The 21950-nt window shown below is 34.3% G+C and overlaps 1 protein-coding gene across 2 annotated transcripts in view; it reads right to left on the reverse strand.

Moving 5' to 3' along the window:
* Positions 1–7553: 7553 nt before the first annotated feature.
* CYB5A (cytochrome b5 type A) overlaps positions 7554–21950 on the reverse strand; it is a 47716-nt gene continuing 33319 nt past the window's right edge. Inside the window, exons 2-5 of one of the 2 annotated variants that reach the window (XM_074200948.1) lie at positions 21541–21669; positions 18025–18054; positions 11549–11583; positions 7554–9269 (exon numbers count right to left, since the gene is read on the reverse strand). In XM_074200948.1, coding sequence (XP_074057049.1) covers positions 9191–9269; positions 11549–11583; positions 18025–18054; positions 21541–21669 — 273 coding nt within the window. In that variant the 3' untranslated portion in view covers positions 7554–9190. Of the gene's footprint in view, positions 9270–11548; positions 11584–12725; positions 12750–18024; positions 18055–21540; positions 21670–21950 lie in introns of those variants that run through there. The other variant, XM_074200949.1, reaches the window with a different exon arrangement.

Genomic DNA, 21950 nt, shown 5'->3' on the forward strand with positions numbered 1-21950 from the left:
AACTCAAATTCCATAGGCAAGAAAAACACTGGGAGAGCCTTGGACAGGGTTGGAGGATTGATTGGAGGAGGCTTAATTGAAGCAAATATGGGATATATAAGGTTAGAGTATGGAAGACTCTAGAAAGCTGCAGAGTAGAGGTATTGGGCAGGGAGAAGCATTGCTTTCACCAAAAATCTGGTAGGACTGAATGGAAATATACAAAGGTTCCCCTCTTTTATAAATATTAAGAAAACATTTTCCCCAATGACCTTGTCTGAAGTCTTTTGTCTACCTGGAAGAGTAAGCTTAGTAGCCTTTAATAATCATTTATTAAACAATATCCTACACTGATACTTTTAATGTCATTCTTATTAACAGCCTAACCCATTTCCAACCCATCCTTAGGCCTCACTATTCTAATCAGCCCTAGGAAGGTCACCTCCTAGAATTGATTAAGTAACAATTTAGACTTAAGATGAGGAAGATGTCTTTGATTACTCCAATTAATGGAAATAATTTTTGAGTTCACCTCTGACCAGATAGAAAGAAAAATCCTTAGAGGGAATGGTCAAAGAAGGACTTAAAGGTTTTAGGAAAATTATTCTCTAGCTGTGAGTTGTCATTTCAAGACTATTAACCTAAGCTCTGATCTCTTGTTCAAATTTGACTGTGAAGCAATGTCTATTGTTTGAGAATATTATAAATTGTTATTACAAAATGATGTATGTGAGAGAAATTTTAAAAGGCATACCTTTAAAACTCTGTACAACTCTGCATCTCTCTAAGCAGATATTAGAATTAGAATATAAATTAATAAAAATGGTTTCTGACCAGTATGTGCAAAGAATATGGAATTTTCTTCCACAGTTTCTTTAAGAATAGTGAATCAAAGGATTGTGAATTTTTTTGTTTTAAATATTTTAATTATCATTTTATTTATCTATTATCTATTAACATATCAAATTATCTACTTAAATATCTTAAAACAAAAATCCTTGCATAAACTGAAATCAAAAATCATACTCCTAGTTTTACCAATTCTCATCTAAAAATAATTCAAAATTGATAAAATGCAGCACTTCTCTTCCATGGTCATATTAAAAAACTTTAAATAGTTTTCATTATCATCATGACACCTAAATTATCTAGAGTTTAAATTTTTTTAAGTGTAATTCCTTTTTCAAGCAACAAAAATCTATTTCCTCTACCTCCACATTCACATTAGAGGAAAAAGGAAAAAAAAAACTCATAACAAATATGCAGTCAAGGAAGCCAAATTCCCACTGGCCAAGACCAGAAAATATATATTTTTTGTATTCTCCTTACAAGTGGTAGGTACCATGATTTATCACCTGTCCTCTGGAATTGCAGTTGGTCACCACATTGATCAGAGTTCTTAAATGTTACAAAACTGTCTTTACAATATGTTAATGGTATAAATTATTCTCCTCTTTCTGTTGATTTTATTCTGTTATTGGTTCATATGTCTTTGCTTTCTCTGAAATTGTCCCCCTGATCATTTTTGGGCACAAGATTCATTCATATTCCATCATTTGTTCAGTCGTTCCTCAATTAGAAAAAAAATTAGATAGGTATTCCCTTAATTTCTAGTTCTTTACAATAAAAAGCTGCTATAAATATTTTTTACATATGGATTCTTTTCCCTTTTACTTCTTTGGGAGAAAGAGAAAATATTTATAATACCCATAATGCCTATATAGCTGCCAATCTATCAAGTCTGGAAATTGAACAGAAACTATAATCATTTGCTTTTTGAGTATGAAAAACATTAAGCAAAGTACACAGCAGCAATCCTTGCCTTAGAAATGAGCTACAAATAACAACACTATAATATTGCTCCAAACCATTTGGGAACTGTGGTGAAGAAAATGGGGTTTTTAGAGAAAGTGTGGATTCTAAAATGAAGAAAAGAGCAACATTTTATGGGACTTCATCCAGGAGAAAACGAATATAGTATAGACCCCTGAGCAAATGTGATAAACAGAAAGAGAAAAGGACTTGGAGTCAGAAGATCTGGTTCTAAATCTTGATTCTGTGTGACCTCTCACAACCCTTCTAGGCCTTAGTTTTTCCATCTTTAAAGTATGAAGGATCAGACATAATGATCACTGAGGTTCTTTCCAGATAAAAACCTTCTGATCCTAAATACATCTTTTCCCAACTAAAGGAATATTTTCATTTCATTTTGTTGAATCATCTCAGATTGTGAAAATCAGAGTCTATTTTAGTTAATAAGCATTCCCTTTTAAAAGTACAAATGCCTCTGGAGAAGCTAAGGATTTATGACCCATTAGTGTGAATATTTCAAAGAGATTTTCTCTTAATACACAGCTAAAACTAAGGGATGGGGGTTGGAGGAGGAAGAAGAAATAATTTTGGACCATGGAGCACATTTTAGGATTTTTGGTAAGGCAATGTTGGCTACCAAATTGCATACTTGGGGGAAAGGAGGCTGATTGGGTGGGGCACAGTTTAGGGTCTCATGTGTGCATCTGGCAACTTGGGCCTGCAGATACAGAAAGGAAAGAAGAGAACCAATGAAAGGGGTTGTGTATATAGGACCAGTCTAGTATCCAAGGAAATGAAATGTCTTTTTATTTTTATATGGCCCCTGTTCCGAGACTCAGATAGTTCTTTTAAGTAAGTTTTTATTGGATAACCAAGGACTATAACTACTATATATTACAATGTTGACCTGAAAAAATAAAAGTGATAATGGACATCCACTGAAGCACATTCTGTGTGTCTGTGTGTGTGTGTCTGTCTCTGTCCCTCTCCCCCATTCAAAAAAAAAGAAAACCAGGAGGTAAATTCTTAACTTATTTCATCAATAGATGTATACTTTCTAATGTAGAGGAATCAACAAGAGAAATAAGGGATATGTCTCAATGAAAAAAAAAGTTTAATTGGGAGAAGTGAAAATTTTAGAATTGATATCCTAGATTTTAGGAGAGTAGATTTGAAAGTATTCTAGAAAAAGAACCACAGTAGAGCACAGATCTAATTTTTTTTTACTTATTCTAATTAGCACCTTTTACTTTTACATTACATGTTTGAATATAATTCTCTCCTCTTTCAGTACCTTCAGTACAAGGGGGAAATTAACTAAAAATATCAACTATGTCTGATAATACATGAAATACTCCATACCTAGAGTCTGCTACTTCTGCAGTGAAGAGAGGGAGGAAAAACTTGTTTATATATGCATTTTATTTAGTCAACAGCATTTACTAAGTCGCTGCTATTTGCCAAGTAGTGTGCTAAGCACTTGGAATAGAAAGGCAAAAAATAGTCCCCACTCACAAGAAGCTAATTGAATGCAACACAACAGTATAACAGCAAACACTATGCCCAGACAATAGATACACATACTAAAGTGGAAATAATCTTAGAGAAAGTCACTAAGATTATGGTGACCTGGGAAAGAAAATGGCTTAGCTGAGACCTAATAGAAAGAGGCAGAGATGAGGAGTGAGTTGTAGCCATGTGATATGACTGCCAGAGAAAATGCATGGGGAGGAGTGTCTTGTTGAGAAAGCAAGGGAGTCAGTGTCACTTGATTGCAGAGGTGAGGGAAATATATGTAAGAAAACTGGAAAGGCAGGAGTCAGATTATGAAGAGATTTGAAAGGTAAATCAATAATGTGATATTTGGTCCTAGAGGTGACTGATGGGGTGGGGGGGGGGGGGGAGTGACATGATCAAACCTAAACTTTAGGAAAATGATGTTGACTGCAGGATGGCCTAGATTGGGAAAAGGTTTGATACAGTTTTTACAATCATCTAAGGGAAATGTCGGAAGAGTGATGGAAGAAATATACAAGAGAGGTTACAAAGGCAGAAATTGAGGGACTTGACAATTTGTGTCTTTTGCCCATTTTTTTTAGGTTTCTGCAAGGTAAATGGGGTTAAGTGACTTGCCCAAGGCCACACAGCTAGGTTAAGTGTCTGAGGCCGAATTTGAACTCAGGGTTTGACTCCAGGGTTGGTGCTCTATCCACTGCACCACTTAGCTGCCCCATCCTTTGCCCATTTTTAACAGTAGACTAAAAAGTATAAAGATCTATGTTCAGGATGAATGAAAAGATAACAGAAATGCAACCACTTCTCTCAATCAGTTCACATCACCACGTAGTGGAAAAATATATGCCAAGGTACTGAAAGTATTTTGGATGTTGATTACCGAATAATTTTGAGAAGATGAGAGAACACAGATGCAGAAGAATAAATGTCTCAATTTTTAAAATGAAGCAAACAGAAATGTTTGAAAGGTCTCCTTTCTAGCTATGGCTGAGACAAGGTAGTTTCTGAAATCCCTTTTAAGTCTGAAACTATGATTTTTTGACAACAGAACTAAACTTTTCACAGGTAAAATTCTACCTGAATGTGACTAATTATAGTACAAAGCATTAAGTACAAATGCTAGTGTAGCTCTAAATGGTAAGTAGTTCCACTTGCAAAATATCTCTAAATGTTATTTTGCTTTTGCTTCTTATAACATTCGTTTGCCATAAATTTATTTCAGCATTTAGTTAGAATCTATTAAGTATGTCACTATATTAGGTGCCTGTGGGGAATCATAGAACTCATAATCCTAGGAGATAAAGGGTGATGTGTGTGAGTTTGTGTTACTGTAATACCATGGTTAAGTGTACTAAGAAAGATGCAAACAACATTATGCACAAAAACATTGAAGATAGAAATTATAGCTAAACAAATCAAGGGAGTTCATTCTAAGGGCATAATTGAAACTTAAACCTCAGATAGGATTTCCACAAATTGTGTTGAGATTAAATTGATTCTGCATCATTTTCATTGATTCTTTTTAAAATTTATTTTGTCCTGTAACTGCCTAAGTCATGATCATTTGTCTCTAACCTTAGTTCAGAAATTCAACTGACCTGTAATGATTTAAGTTTGGAAATCCAGTTCTCTTGCTAATTACTTCTATTATTTCCTCAAGGAAATCTGCTATCCCTGAAGGGTGTGAATAGACTCCAGGTCTAGTATTACACCACCAAGATAACCTTCAAGGATGCCTATTTTGCTATCCAAAGAAATCTGTTGCTGTCACTAACCTTGCAGGGTGGACACCATGAACTTTTCAGAGTAACAGGAAGGGGTCATTGCTAGATCCTCATTTCAAGTTTCAAACGAATCATACATATATATATATATATATATATATATATATATATATATATATATATATTCCATTCTTCAACTCCATAACCAATCACTCTTCTGATGCTCTCAATGCTATAACCAATTATATTATTTACTCACCTATTCTTTGTTCTGCACACTCCCAAAACTATAAAAGGGGAACTGTCATTCAACTCATTGTCTTTGGCTCAGAGGTAGTCATTAGACCCATTTTATTATCAGATACATGCCTTGTTAATAAACTGTTATCTTGCTTAGAAAATATGAAACTCAATTTGCTTTTGTTACTTCTCCCCCTTTTGTTGTTACTGGAGGTAAGATGGAAATGATATTACAGGTAAGAGTAAATCAAAGTGCAAAGAGAGGGAGTTTGGTAAAAACTGTTTTGGAGCATGATTTTTGTAAATGGAAGTTTAAACATTATTCTGTGAATAGTCACAGAAAGTCTGAATTTTGCAGAAGAGCAAACTATATTGCAAAAACATTGCTCTGGAAGCTTAAGCAGGATGAACAGAGGAAGGGAAAAGTCTTGCAAAAGTCTCACTAAAAAGTGTGAATGGGTAGCAACAGCTGAAATAGAAAAGGTTTTTATGTGAGATAGAGAAAGACTGATTATAAATGTTTATTGATAGTCTAGCAACATATTATTAACGTATTAGGAGGTAATGGGCATATAAAGACAAAAATGATTCAATTGCGGCATACAATACAGAGTTGATAGGTTATTCATGCAGTGCTCCAAACTTAAGTTGTGTGACTATTAGAATGATGTCAATGAAATGCGGGTATTAGGATGAATTGTCTTATTGACCAAAAATAAATGAAATCCAATAGGCAACTTTCAGTATAGTTCAGGAAAGAGAAGAGAAATTAGAGCTAGAGAAAAAGATTTGAGAGTCATTTTCTCAAAGCTAATAGTTGACTCCAACTGATGGGGTCACTAAGTGAGACAGTTTAGACAAAAGATGTCAAAGACAGTTTCAGGGAGTGGTCTTTCATTTAAATGTATGAAGAAGTTGGTTAAAGAAAGAAAAATACAAGAATCAGGTGCAACAAATAATTAGAATCTCAAGTTCAAAGGTAACAATGTTATTGAGAGTAATGAGTATTAAAGACTGGATTTTACAAATCATTGGTGAACTTTAAAACAGCATCGGTGGAGTTGTGATTACAAAGGATAAATTAGTTCATTATGAGTTAAATATTGAGGTGGAATTAGAAATGTCTAGTTCAAATCCTAACTCTGCCATTTTGTGGCTATGGGCAAAAATAGTACCTACCATTTAGAGAGCACTTTAAGGATTGCAAAATCTATTATAAAATCCATGTTACTTAAATTGAGATTCTTCTTTTTTCATAAATAAAATGGAAATAATAATACCTCCATGAGAGATATACTGTGTGTTAAGTGAATGGATTATTGGTGTTGGAGATTCTGCATGGGAGTTCCCTGTATTAAATTCTGAAATTATCCTTAATTTATCCTGCATATATTTTATTTCTACATAGATGACTGGGAGATCCTTGAAGGCAGGAGCTATTTTTACCTTTCTTTATATTCCCCATCTGTAAAATGAATTGGGAAGGAAATGGCAAACCACTACAGTATCTTTGCCAAGAAAACCCCAAAAGGAATTACTGAAGAGTTGGATGCTACTGAAATGAACAAAGAACAACAACAATGACAAAAAAAACCCCCAGAATTTTCCAACCACCATAGCATTCTCAACAAGTGGTCATCTTAGCCTCCAAGATGCACTTGTTATATGAAAGAGATAGAGTATAGATGTTTTATGAACTAGATATAATTTCTAGTTTTGATACCATTAGCAATGTTACTTGATTTTCTAAGCACACTCATGATGACAGTACAGGTAACACATGCATTTGTTGGGTGGAGGCTTTCCAGTGTTTCTCCAACTCAGAGATGTTCCTCAAAGAACAGAAGTGTAGCTGTGTATAGCAAAACTGAAGCAACATCTCACTAAGACAGGGATTATCCTAAGGTTTTTGGATTTTTTTCAAAAATATTTTTATAATTATATTTCAATATAATTGAAATTTTTGTAATCCTATATTTTATATTTTTTTGCATTTAGAAATATGATTGTGAGAAGGGGTCCATAAGTTTCATCATATTCTCCTCCCCACCCCAAAAGAGGTCCAGGACACATTAGGAATTTCCTACAAAACAGAGACTGAATAGTTCAAGAGACATGTTTTAGAAATAGCTGATGACACCATCAACTTTAACATTCAGCTAAGAAAAAAAGTTTAGAAAGTTCAGAATCCAAATATTTGGTCCAGAACCTCACTGATATATTAACAGAAAACACGTGTCATTTACCAAAACATCCCATGTCAAATTCATTGAAACAAAAGCATTATTTTGTTCCAGGCTCATGTTTATTCAGAATTACAGCAAAAAAAAAAAAATTTCTACAAGGTAATTTTTTATTTCTGGCACCATAATTCACCATTTCTCATGTCTCTTAACCCACTTTCATTCTAAATGTTATTTTTGGTTACAGATAAAATAATGAGCCTTTCCCCTTTTTAGGTTTTTTTGTAAGGCATTTAAGTGGCTTGCCCAAGGCCACACAGCTAGGTAATTATTAAGTGTCTGAGACCAGATTTGAACCCAGGTACTCCTGACTCCAGGGCCGGTGCTTTATCCACTATGCCACCTAGCTGCCCTGAGCCTTTCTCCTTTAACCTTAGACTCCAACTACACACTGTAGATGTGTGTCTGTGTATCTGAAGAGAGGGAAGTAGGATAGTAAACACAATTATTATACAATTGATTTCAATACAATGTTTTTGAGAAAAAAATCAGTCTTTTTAATGTGTCTTAGTGGTTTTTCATATACATGCTACTTGATTAATATATCAAGAGGAAGATGCATGATCACAGTTCATTATGACAACTTACATTTAAAACAGATTCACTCCCCCACCATATCAACAAACAATTAACCTTTCTAAGAGAAAGTAAAATAAAGATCAGAGAATAAAGGCTACAGACATAATGGAAGAATCAAAAAGATTTCCAATGGGGGTAAGCGGGTGCAGAGGGGAAGAAATGGACACATGTTCATGAAAATAATTTGTCAGTCATTAGTTGACAGCAAGTTCCTTAAAACAAAACAAAAAAAAAAAATCCAAACATCACAAAGGATGCCTTTCAGTTCTTCTTAATAAAAATTTGAGAAATAGCAGTCCTACTAAAAGGAGTGCCAACAATTTTTTTGTAGTCCAAACAACAATCTCCAAAATAAAATTCTCTCTTCTCCCCACTCCCTGCCTCCAGGAACCAGAGTGTTAATTCTAGGCTGAAAATTGGGGAAGGAGGGACAGGTCTCATTTTATGAGTAGATGTGATCTGTTCCTTGATCAATGTCAGTTTCTTCTGGACATTTTCCTCTTCTTACCATTATAATATATACCAGAACAGTTATTAGAAGCATTTAAATTATAACCATTGGGTTTCTTGATTTCCTAAAAAGGAAACTGATGTGAAAAAAAAGTGCCACAATGGGTAATTCTATTAAAGATAATGTCATAGTAGACAGAAGTCAAAAACTTCCAGAGCCAAGAATCAACACTGATTGCTTGGATCTAAAATAAGTGGTCTGCTGAAGGGCTTATTTTAATAGCTTTTTAGCATCAAGGATTGATTTGTACAAACACACAAATAGATGCAAAAAATTGTAAAGGTTATACAATAATTATAGCAGCTAGTTTAGTTATATAAAGAACAAAGTAATGATACGGCATTAAAAAGAGAAATTAAAACTTTCAAAACAATTTGAATGAAAAGGCACACTATAGAAAAGTGCACAGAAGGATAATTCACTTTTTGGATATCAGGAGGTGGAGGGGTAGGAAATTGACACTTTAATGTTCTCTTTGCAAATGAAGTTGATTTCTGTCAACAAAATGGACAGTGACAACTGGTTTCTTTATATCCTGGTTTAAGTCCATCTCTTCTTTTATTGGCTTTTTAAAAAAAATGTGATTATTACTCTGACATGTAGGATCGATACATCAAGGCCACAACAAGTGCAGAGATTGCTGGGATCACCCAACTGGTCCACCAACTAGAAGGAAACAGTGAGAAAATGTTTCATATATATGTTACATGATGTCAGATACATGTAAATACAAATGATTTGCTCCAGTTAACAATAATTCACCAGAACAATTTTTTTTCTCTGTTTGAGCCTAAGACACCAGCTGAAGAAAAGAATATGTGTAGAGCTGGGACCAGTGCTTTGTCTACTAGCCTGATAAGTCATGAATGAATGGCATTACTGGCCCCTTTAGAAAATTTACAGACACTTTATAATAAGGGTTTATGAATGCTACTTATGAACTCCCTTACTATGTTTTATAAATATGATTCTTAGGTAATGACAGATATTAACCCTGGGCAAAACCTCATACAACAACAACAGTAAATGATCATTAGATCTTTCACATGGTCTGAGCATGGACATACAGAAAAGAGTTAGCAGGCTCAAGGAATAAGTTCCAGCTTTGTCACTAACTAGCTAGGCAATCTTGCGCAAAGATCACTTCTCTGACCCTCAATTTCTTTAAATGAAAAATAAAAATACACGGCCTGATCTAGCTAGATCCCCATCATCAAAGTTTCTCTGAGGTAACCAGAGAATTCTAGCTGCTAAATACAACTGCTGTTTTCCTATATGGATTTTTTAATCTTTTGACACCTGCCCCCCTCCCCTTCTGCTTTCATAACCTTGCTCCCTCCTGGTTTTCCTATTTATCTTCCTCAGACTCTTTTCTTTGATCATTATCTTTTATCATTTTCTCTTAATCCTTAATAATGGGTATCTCTCACTCTACTGTCCTGGGTCCTATTTTCTCACTACACCTTCGCTCCATGAATTCCCATAGGTTCAAATCAACATTTCAATGTAGATAACTCCAAAATCTATATGATCAACCATAATCTCCCTCAAGCTCCAGTTCTATACTGCCAGCTTGCCCAATGAACTTCTCTACCAATATGTCCTGAAAGCATCACAAAGTCTTCATGCCCAAAACAAGTTTTGTTTTCTTCCTTTATCTAAACTTCAAGTTGGTAATTTTGGAGTCATCCTTTGACTCTTCATTCTCAACAACCCTATATGTTACCAAGTCTTGTCAATTCTGGGTCTGTTTCTCTCCTAACAGATCCTTTCTCTTCACTTATGTAGTCACCACTCTAGCTCAGGTCCTCATATCTCTACCACTAACAGAGGCTGCTCAAGAATATCTTAAACTCTTCAAAATAAACTACAATCCCCTCAGTTTGACATCTGGGTCTAGCTTATCTTTTAAGGCTTACTGCATACTATTTCCCTTCATGGACTCCAAATATCTTACAGTCAAATTTATATACTTGCTTCCCCACAATCACCACCAAAAAAAAAAAAAAAAAGTTCCCTCTCCTGGCTGGCTCCCTTTGATTGCATAGGCCTTGAATTCATTCTCTACTTATACCTACCTCCTTTTCAAAACATTTACCTCCCTTCAAGGCTCAGGTCATGGGCCACTTCAAATAAGAAGCCTTCATATTATCTAATATATTGATACTTATCTGTTTATATACTATATCCCATTCTCATCAAATTGAAATTCCTTTAAAGTAGAAAGTTATTCTTTTTTTTTTTGTTTCTCTGTTCCTGATTCCCAAACCAAACCCTTGCACATTAAGTATTTCTTCTATTGAATCTAAGGTCCTTTGCAATTTAAACACTCTACGAAATCTATAAACTATACATATTTAATGAAATCTATAAATTATATATATTTACAATATCACTCAAAGACAATTTTATAAATTTTCTAAATATACACCTTCACCTGAACATACTGCCCAGATCATCTCTCTAGACTATGTAGCTAAAACCTATAAAAATCTCAAATCCATGTAGAGCTTAGTTTCAAATTAAGCTTCAGTAACACATGATCACAGATAAAGCATACTAGTCCTGAGATATATGAAATCACTTATTTAATGTGATCTTATGCCTAAGCTACATCTGCTGGTTGTGAACTTGAATGAAGGTTTTTGTTTTTGTAAAACTCAATAAAAGTTCACGTGTGCATATATTTTTATGTAAAGAAAATCACATAAAGTAACATTCTTTATACATATCTCATCCCTAAAATAAGGTCTGATAATCACTCTATAATAATCAAGAGGATTATTAGTGTACTTTTCCTTTTGGTGGCATTTGCTAGGATTTCTTAGTTGCTTATTTAGTTGTATGTTTATACTATATGAAATATTACTTAAAAGACAGGGTGTGGAAAATTTTCAAACCCCTCCAGGTCAATGACAGACTTTAAAAGAAAATTTATTTCATACCTGCTGTTATTATCAGGGGTAACCATAAGAGAATCCTGAAAAACAAAGATAAAAGCACAGTTAAAAAGAAAATCAAAATATTATGCAATCTCTAATATTAAAAAAAACTTTTTAGGGTACAAGAACATTTTACTGAGTTCAAGAAACCAATGAAACAAACATACAATTTCAGCAATAACTTCTTTTCATACAAAAATATTACATTTCTCTTCACTCTATTTTCCCAGAGAAAAATAGTCTATGGACAAAGTACTGAATATTATTTAGATTTTCTATGCTTATGTGAAACAATTTAAAAGAAAACAAGAAAGATATTCTGAATTAAAGTAATTTCTTCAACTGCCCACTACAACAATTGAACATGGACAATGACTTTTAGCAGTGATCATAAGGACAAACAAGAACATTGCTAAAAGTCATTGTCCATGTTCAATTGTTGTAGTGGGAAATTGAAGAAATTACTTTAATTCAGAATATTTGTATATTCCCTAAAATATACACAAATTGTTTGATAAATACCTTTGAAATGGCAAAATAATGGTAAAGGCTGCAATTTATAAAAAAAAAAAAAAAGAGTATCCAAATTTCATCAAGTCATTTCAACCTGAAAAAATGATTAGAATTTATACTTTTTTTCAAATCTCTATTACACTAAGACTTACCTTTATACTTAGCCATAAGAGTCAAATATTACTTTGTTATGTTTCATAACCTAATTTCTTTCTATAATGCCCCAATAACACTATTCCAAACCAGTATGTTATATACATTTTAATATGTTGCCATAGTGATCAATTTTGCTTTTTGGACATTTTGAAGGTTCCAAACTTAAAAATCAATGAAAAGAGCTCATAATGGTCACAGAGAAGAAAAATCATAGATAAGTTAGCTACAAGTTTAAGTATAAATCACTCAAACAGCAGTCCTCGGATAGCTCACACAAACACAAGCATTAGTAGTGCCTTCAAAGAGGAGCCAAGATAAAGCAAAGCTAAAATAGCTTCAAAGATCATTTTCTCTGCAATGCAAAAACCCAAAACACAGGACACTGGATTAATAACCAACTATTAAGCAGTAACAAAGCCACACTCTGCAGCAGAAGTAAAAGAGTTCTATTTCAAAAGAAAAGTAAAAACCTTTCCAAGTGGAGCAAGCCAAGCAGTTTAGTGCCACCAACCTTGAAAGAGATCCTTTAAGATTCCTGACATGGTGAAAACAAATAAGGTGATTTTAAAGAAAACTTCAAATTAAGATTTCTACCTTGATTATTTGCATCACATAATGGTATTTGTACAAAAATTATTATAAGAGTTCATAGAAATAGCAGGCACATCCAAGGTTGATGATTGAAGATTTGATACCTGCAATCTTAATTAAGCAATTATTTGCATTGTATGGAGATAGGGTTGAGGAGTGGGAAGGGAGGACAAGTGGATGACTTACTCCAACTTGTTTGGTTGTTCTCCTCTCCCACCCTCTCAATCCCCAAGGGCTTCATATTCTTCAGTCTTGGACTTGCTCACTATGAAATTTGAAATAGCTAAGCAGAGATTATGAGTAGGGTAGTATAGGTAAGCCCAATATTAGGATGCTATGCTTTAAACTATTAATTGAAAGGCCGCAAAAACAGAATGTTTATTACGCACTTAACAAGTTTGTTATCAGTTCTGCTTTAAGTCAGGATGTTCTCTAAAAGAATTAGTATGGTTTACATTACAACATTCAAACACATTCAAAACAAAAATACACTGATGATTCTTTTGGGAAACCAGGCTCCTACCAGTAGCACATGAGCTCCTAGGGGTCAAGTACAGCCTTATTTTTGTCTTTGATTCTCCATAGTATAGCATAATGACTCATTTGATAAATCAAACTGAATTTTTCTAACTCTATTAAGTCATTTACTAAAACTTGCTAGAAGATTTTTCTAGAAACATCCATACCAGAATTCAAAATCAATTAAGGAATCATTCAGAAACACTGTGCTAGATATCTTTATCTCAATGTGCTCAGGATCAAAAGTCCTTTGAATCATCACATATTTTGATTTCCCAAGAATTGTTTAAAACTCAAGACTGTAAAAAAATCATCCAGTTGTTCCAATACAAGGAATTTCATTCTGTACCTGAGAGAGAGAGAGAGAGAGAGAGAGAGAGAGAGCGCTCTGAATTTGGATTCAGAGAATCTAGGTTCTAATGCTGCCTCTGCCATTAATTCTCAGACAACTCATTCACCCCCTCCTCTAGATAATGAGGGAATTGGATTAAATGATATCAAGGTTCTTTCCATTTCAATCTTATGCTAACTATCCAAACAATAAGACAGTGCTGGGTCTGGGACCAGAAGACCAGGTTGGGTTCTGGCTTTCACAATGACTAGTTATGCAACTGCAGAAAAGTCATAACTTCTGATTTTATTTTTTTAATCTGTAAAGTAGAGATAATTTTCTACTAACTTCACAGTAGTTTTAAAATGCAATGTACACCAGAAATTATAAATCCTGGGTAAGAAGAAATAAAATCACAATTATAATCATTTCTCCTTGTGCATTCATTATAACAGGTGCAGACTAATCTTCTAGTATATTCAGGTTCACCTAATTTCATTGCTCATCTTGACATCTTAGGGCAAGTAGTTTTCAGAAGCTCATTAAACAGTAATGAATTTATTTTTTTTTAGCTAGTAATGAACCAGTCTTGTTTTTTAGATAATAAAAACACATGAAATATCAATAAAAAGTCATTTGTTTTCCTTTCCCGTTGTGTATTTAAGGCCATTAACATGAAAAAAAACTACCAAATTATCCTCCTCACATCAGAGAAACTCAAGAAGTAATCATCTTTAGATCTAAAAAAATAAAAAGTGGAGGAAATTAAAGTAACGGTCATTAAAGTTTCCCAAGAATATTCACTCTATAGGCTCCTAGTTTGGGTATTTAGAATTGATCCTCACCAACTTAAAAAAAAACTGTTAAAGTTGTCAAAAATGTAATAATCATGCAAAAATAAGCTATAAGGATACCCCTGAAATCACATCATTAAAGAAAATTATACTCTATTAAAATTAGACAAATGCAATCCCTGCCTTAAAGATTTCAAATTTTTATTTACTTATAATTTAAAGATACTAGAACTATGGTGATGCCTACATGTTAAGGTACTTACTTAAATGCTTTGAGTGGGGGGGGGGGATAGTGGGAGGTAGGTCACGTTGCTGAAATAATATTCATTATTATATATTTTTTGGCTAGAAGGAAGAACAAGGGGAATAAGAATGTAACCTAGTGCACAGGCAGCTTTATTTTTTATAAAAGCCCAAGTAAAAGCTGCTAAGTTTTGTCTTTGGGTGTCCTCTCTTCATTTCAAAAGAAATCTACTCTACAGCTCTCAAAGGTTTTCTTATAAGTTTGGCTGTGACAGGTCCTCTGACATCCTTTGGTCCCTCAACCTTTTGAAGTTGCTCTGGGTTACCAAGACAAACTAATCTTATCAGTATTTATGATGAGCCTTCAGTGTAGAAGGCTCTGGGTTAGATAGTGAACCAGAATCCAGTTCAAAAGTATGAAGAAGGAATTAGGCCCCTGTGGGGGAAGGAGAGGAAAACTTTCAGTATCACAGCTTATTAGAACTGGCAAGAACCTTAGAAATCATCTTTTCAATACAAGTCTCTTCCCACTAGAAAGATAATATACTTCCTGATAACAATTTCTCTCTACCCCAATCCATTAGAAGAGGAATGTCAGGTTATCTAATTATTCTAGAACTATGCTTACTTTTACTTTCTTAGATAAGTAGTCCTTTAATTTGGGATTGACATTGTTCTTTAATAAGTATAAAACTCATGATGCCTTAGAAAGTCAAAAGCCCACACAACTAATTCTTTGTGCAAAGACCATCTAAAATTCAAGATGGATATCTAAAGTCCCCCCCAATAGATTAGCTTAAGCCACCAACATAGTACTTGACTGTGAGAGGCAGCAATATGCTCCATAAATATCATATAATAAATTTTTAATAAAATGACCTAAAAATTTATTAAATTTTTAATTACAATTTTTATCAATAATGAAAAATGCTCTTGGGAGTTTCTGCTTACAATATGCAGCAAGTGACCTTGCTTCCCCGCCAAACAGATCATGAATATTGCAAGGACAAAATTGTTTGTTTGCATCCCAAACATGCAAACTTCCTTATCTGTATTTGAATTTCTTCGTAATTTGTCCTCCTCCCTTGGTTTGAGAAGAGGGCGGTTATTTGGCAAAGTAGTCTGCAATAAAACCAGATTTCAAAAGTCTGAACTTTCTGACTTAATGAAGTACAAATTATATGAAAAGAGACTGGTCTGTCTAAGGTATTCTTTACACTGATATGGAGGATAGGGGAACAGAGAAAAAGGCAGGTTGTTCTGGGAGAAGGGCTACCATACTCCTCATATAAAGTAAAGTGATCCTGTGCCATTCATGAGAAGTTTGAGGTACTTTATAATCACAGATCTGGGGAAGCCTAAAGAAGGGCCCTGCATAGGAACAGGAAATTACATGCTCAGAGAAGAAAGGACTCATCCTGTGCTCTCCATTTATGAAGGTCACTGGCAATTTGTGGAGTATCCAAGAGGCAAAGCAAATTGTTGTGAAAGTTCTTGAGTCCATGCCATGAAGAGTAGATGAAGGCTGTGGGAATGTTTGGTCTACAGTTTTTAAAGCTCAAGAGGACATGCCAGTTACCTCCAAGTACTTTAAAGACTGTTGGGCAGAAAAGAGAACAATTCTCTTCTGTTTAGCCAAGAGGTCAGAATTAGAAAATGGTAAAAATCACAAAGAAGCAATTAGGTTTGATGTTAATTAACAGAAAGTGGAATGGGTTGCCTTGAGAGTTTGAGTTTCTTGTCACTAGAGTCTTTGAGTAAAGGAAGGAGGGTGATGTGTCTGATGCACTGCAAAGGAGATTCTATCTCACAAATGAATTGGATTTAATAACCTCTGAGATTTTTTCCCTTTGAACTCTGAAATCCTGCATTTGAATGGTAAGATGTATAAACAAGTACAACTTTCCCTCTCCCTATTCCTCTATCCTGTGATGCCTCTCCACCTTTTCTTCAGTCACTTTGGTCCCACTTGTTATCCAAGGTCCACCCAAATCCCTACCTCATTTTTGAAGTTTTTCCTGGCCACAGTATCCAAAAGTGGCCCTTCCTATCATTCACTGTCTATACCATTCATTGAATTGTAGTCCAAAGCATAGGCTACCATAAAATCTGCTTTCAACAAGTTGTATTTATTTCATGATTAAAGTGCTCTCATACCTTATCTCACTTTGTTCCCTAAAGTTTTCTTCCCATGTCTTTACAACTCTGGTGTTCCCCATTCAACTTTAATTAGATTTATAACAATGATAATAATAACTAACATTTATATAGCAATTACTCTGAACCTGGCATTGTGTCAAACATTTTACAATTATTTCATTTGATACTCACAACCCCAGAGGCAGCCATTATTATTATCATTCTCATTTTACAGGTGAAGAATGAAAGACAAACAGAGACTTACTCAGGTCACACAGTTAGTTAAGTCTCTAAGGTTTATTCTGAACTCACATCTTCCTGACTTTGGGCTTGATGTTCTATCCACAGAGCTACCTAACTCAATTTCATTATTGTGGTCTTAATACTTGCTCATGATTGGTCACTGCAGGACCTGCTTCTCCTTGGTGCTGAGCATACGATTCGGGTTGACTCAAAAACACAGAGCTAGATAAAAGCTAGTTCTTGCAACCACCCTTTAGGTAACCTCCCTCAGGGTGGTAGGGTCCTGAACCGTGCCTGGCCAGTTACTGATTGATGAAGCTCTGAGGAAATCCTTGCTGTTGAATAGCTCAGTGGTTGAGAACTCTGGACTCAGGAGTGTCTATTTAACTAATATGAGCTGTTGCTTCAAATTTGTATACTTCCACTGAATAAAAAAAACCAAAACTCTAACTTGACTATTTAATGGAGAGTGTCATGATGGCTCAATTCCATTACCTCAGATATATTTACCAGACTGTTAACAGTATTCAATGAAAAGGTGTCAATAATCATTATACCAAGCCTCTGGACTGGTTAGATTCTTAGCCTACAGAGTATGTAAACTGGTTAAAAGGAGTTTGCTCATAACAGTATAATCACAAGTACCACTGAAAATGTCTGAAATGTGAAGTCATCTTTGTTAATAGTGCAGAAGTCTCTCCTAGACACTTAGAAACATTAAGGTATTTCTTATAAGTCCCAACCTGTCTGACAAAAATGCAATTTCACTTTAAAAGGAACAAATATCTGGTAAGTTGACTGGTGTAAATTAAGCAACCAAACCAACTTGTTTGAAATAAAGCAAGCAATGCTTGCACTTTGAAACATGCAACACACACACACACACACACACACACACTTAACAATGAGTTTCCAACAGTACAAAGTTCGCAGGACAGTTTAGAACTTACTGAAGGTTTCTTTATTTTCCATCTGTCATCCTGTAAGAAAAAAGAGAATTCAACACAATTAGGATCAAGGTGAGGACTATTAAAGTGCTATTTTTAAAATATTGTCTTTGTTTTGAGATCTTAATAGCAATGACTTAAGTATCTGATCAGGTATGACTAGACTTCCCTAATTTAGCTTAAAGTTATTTAAATGAGATTAAATGTTAGGGGGAACTTTCTAATTGAAGATGTACAACATTAAAGTTCTGTAAATGTTGGTAGATATAAACAACCCATGAGAAAGAGATACATGGACCCCCCCCATCCTTTCACAAAATTTTAAGGAATCTTAAAAGCCTAAATAGATTTTTCCTTCTCCTCCCAACCTCTTTCTCTAATGTAGGAACAAATCCTATTGTGACCAAAAGATCAATATTTTACTGCCTTCAAGAGGTACACCAAAACTGCTTAAACATTTCAATTTCAAAGTGCCTGCTTATGGCACCACTTCTGCTACTCTTTAATTTGTCCTACTTCCATTCATTTTTAACTCCACCTTTACCCTCCCCCCAAGTCATCTCATTACTTCCCTAATTTTTCTCTCAAATTCATTTTTTCATTTCTATTACAGTGCCATTACTCAAATTCAGGTCTTCATTTCCTCTCTAATGGAAATAATAGCCTTCTAACTGGTCTTCCCAGATCCAATCTCAGGTCCCTCTAAGACATTCCATCCTGGTCAGTGTTGCTAGATGGCCTAGAGCTGAAGAAGTTATCATTATTATTAGCTGGAAGCAGAGGATTCCCCTAATCTTTTGCAAAGGTGGGAAGAGGAGCTTTTGTGACATAACAATTTGGAAGTCTGTTACTCCAAAAATATCATTGTATATGGTAGGTAGGTTCTAATGTTCTATTGGCACAGGTACATTATGGAGTGGATAGTTTTGCTTGTTTGGTTGTTTGTCAATGAATGGGATGGCTGTTGGACCAAGTCATTATATAAATTATTTTTCCTTTAGGAAAATGCATGATCGAATTCTACTTCCCAAGACAAACCCACAAAGTGTAAGAACACAATTATAAAGCATTTCTCAATCAAATAAAGTCAGATCTAAATAATTGGAAAACTGTCAATTGCTCATGGTTAGGTTGAGCTAATATAATAAAAATGACAATTCTACCCAAATTAAATTACTTATTCAGTACCATAACAAACTACCAAATAATCATTTTACTGAGCTAGAAAAAATAATAACAAAATTAATCTGGAGCAACAAAAGATCAAGAATAGCAAGGGAACTAAGGTAAAAATGTAAAGGACGGTGGCCTAGCTCTACCAGATCTAAAACTATACTATAAAGCAGCAGTCATCAAAACTGGTTAAGAAACAGAGTAATGGATCAATTGATCAGGATAGGTTTAAAAGAAACAGTAGTAAATGATTTCAGTAACTTTTTGTTTGACAAAAGCAAAGATGTTAGCTTCTGGGATAAAAACTCACTATTTGACAAAAATTGTTGGGAAAACTGGAAAATAGTATGGCAAAAACTAGGCACACCCTATACCAAAAAACATCTCACACCCTATACCAAAATAAGGTCAAAATGGGTATGGGATTTAGACATAAAAGGTGACAAAATAGGCAAATTAATAAATCAAGAAATACTCTATTAGATCCATGGAAAGGGGACAAATTTATGACCAAACAAGAAATAAAGTAGTTTTCAAATGAAGAAATTAAAGCTATATAAAATCATTTTTAAAAATGTTCCAAATCATTATTGATTAGAGAAATGAAAATTAAAAACAACAATGAAGTAGCATTTCACACTTATAAGACTGACCAAGATGACAAAAAGATAAAATGATCGATGTTGGGAGAAGGTGGGAGAACTGGAACACTGATGCATTGCTGGTGGAGTTGTGAACTGATCTAACCATTCTGGTGAGCAATATGAACTATGCCAAAAGAACAATAATTGTTCAAAACCTTTGACCCAGCAATTCTAATTCTAAGCCTATATCCAGAAGAAATTACAAAAAAATGGGAAAAGTCCCCCATGTTCCAAAATATTTACCTCTTTTCTGAAGTGGCAAAGAATTGGAAAACGAGAGGATGCTCATCAAATACTATTGTTCTATAAGAAATCTAAATGGTCAGACTCTAAAGAAGCATGGAGTGACTTATGGGATCTGATGCTGAGCAAAGGAAGCAGAACCAAGAGAACAATGTACACATTAACAACAACATTGTGAAATGATCAAGTCTGATGGATGCAGCTACTTTCAGCAGTTCAGAGAGCTAGGAAAACAGTATTAGACCTGCTATGGACAATGTTATCCCCATCCAGAAGAAAGACAAAACAAAAAATCCTTCAAAATATGATGAACACTACACTTTTTTTTATGCATCTCGGCCTTTTTTCTTTTTTTCCCCTCTTCTGTTTCATTTATTTATTCATTCTTATTTTGTACAAATAATGTTTTTTATACATTACTAAAATATTCTTGTTTAAGAGTAAATATAATACCCCCTCCCCCCCAAAAAATATAGACCCACATGAGCAATAAAGGGGAGAGAAAAAATTAAAATTAAAAAAATAATAATAACTGTAGGTATGGCCAGGTGGCACAGTGGATGGAGCACTGGCCCTGGAGCCAGGAACACCCGAGCCCAAATCCAGCCCCAGACACCCAACAATCACCCAGCTGTGTGACCTCATGTAAGCCACCCCAACCCCAATGCCCTGCAAAAACCAAAAAAAAGAGACCAAAATAAACTAAAAAAAAAATATATTAAAATAATAATAATAATAATAATAATAATAATAATAATAGTAGGGGCAGCCAGGTGACAGACAGCATTGGCCCTTAATCCTAATTCTTCATACCAAAAATGGCTCTGTAAACATATTTAACACAAATGTGTTTGTAGAATATTATCCTGACGTTTGCCACTGAGGGGAAAGTGGTGAGAAGGGAGGATGGAAAGAAATTTTGTAACTTAAAAATGTGAATAGGCATAGGATGAATGTTGAAAAACTTTTATAACATATATTTGGAAAAAATATCAATTAAAAAAGGAAAATGCATGATCAATCCTGAACAATCAAATTATATGGAATTTTGGATCAAAACCAAGGTGTATGAGCTCTCCAAAAAGTCAAATAATCAAGTGATAATTAATACACGATTTCTATAACACTTATTTTTCAAAGGTGACTACAACATTTTCTCAGGCTTCAGCACAGACCTGATAAGTACACCATGCTAGTTCCAAATCTTCCAAACTAAGATCAGTAAAATACAAGTAGTATAGAACATTATTTCTTGAGGGGGATGGAAGGAAAGTATGGTGGAGGGAGGGGGAAGGGACCGGGAACCTATGTCTTATAAAACCAATTATTCTGTCTTATCTTTTGGGGAGGAAGGGACATTTTTTATTTAAATAGAAACCATGAGACAGAAAATGTATTCTAAGATCAAATTGTAGCCTTGAGAAGAACTAGGATAGGAAACTTCTGAGAATATACTAACTGGATGAAGTTCTCCAATGATGTATGTCTTGGATAATTCTCTGGCATCTGTAGAATGCCCGACATCCTCAAAATTTTCAGTTGCATCACCTCCAGCTTGCTCTCTTAGAACTTCTTCTCCACCAGGATGCTATTTATTTAAAAGGAGAAAAAAATAAGGCATCATTATATGGAAGTGTCAACACTAATTAGGATTTGTAATACAGAATCTCACAAACTATATTACTCACTTTAGGAACAAAGTCAAGAAATGAAAATCAGAGAACCATTAAAATCAATATTTTAAAATATTGTGGTTAATTCTTTTCTTGAGAACTACATATTAAAGTCTGTGTTTTTTCCTCTAATTAAAAGATAATGATTTCCCTCATAAGCAATCTATCACCTTTATGCTTGGGTTTCTTATCAAGA

This window comes from Macrotis lagotis, chromosome X (genome assembly GCF_037893015.1).
Source record: "Macrotis lagotis isolate mMagLag1 chromosome X, bilby.v1.9.chrom.fasta, whole genome shotgun sequence".
Lineage (NCBI taxonomy): Eukaryota > Metazoa > Chordata > Mammalia > Peramelemorphia > Peramelidae > Macrotis > Macrotis lagotis.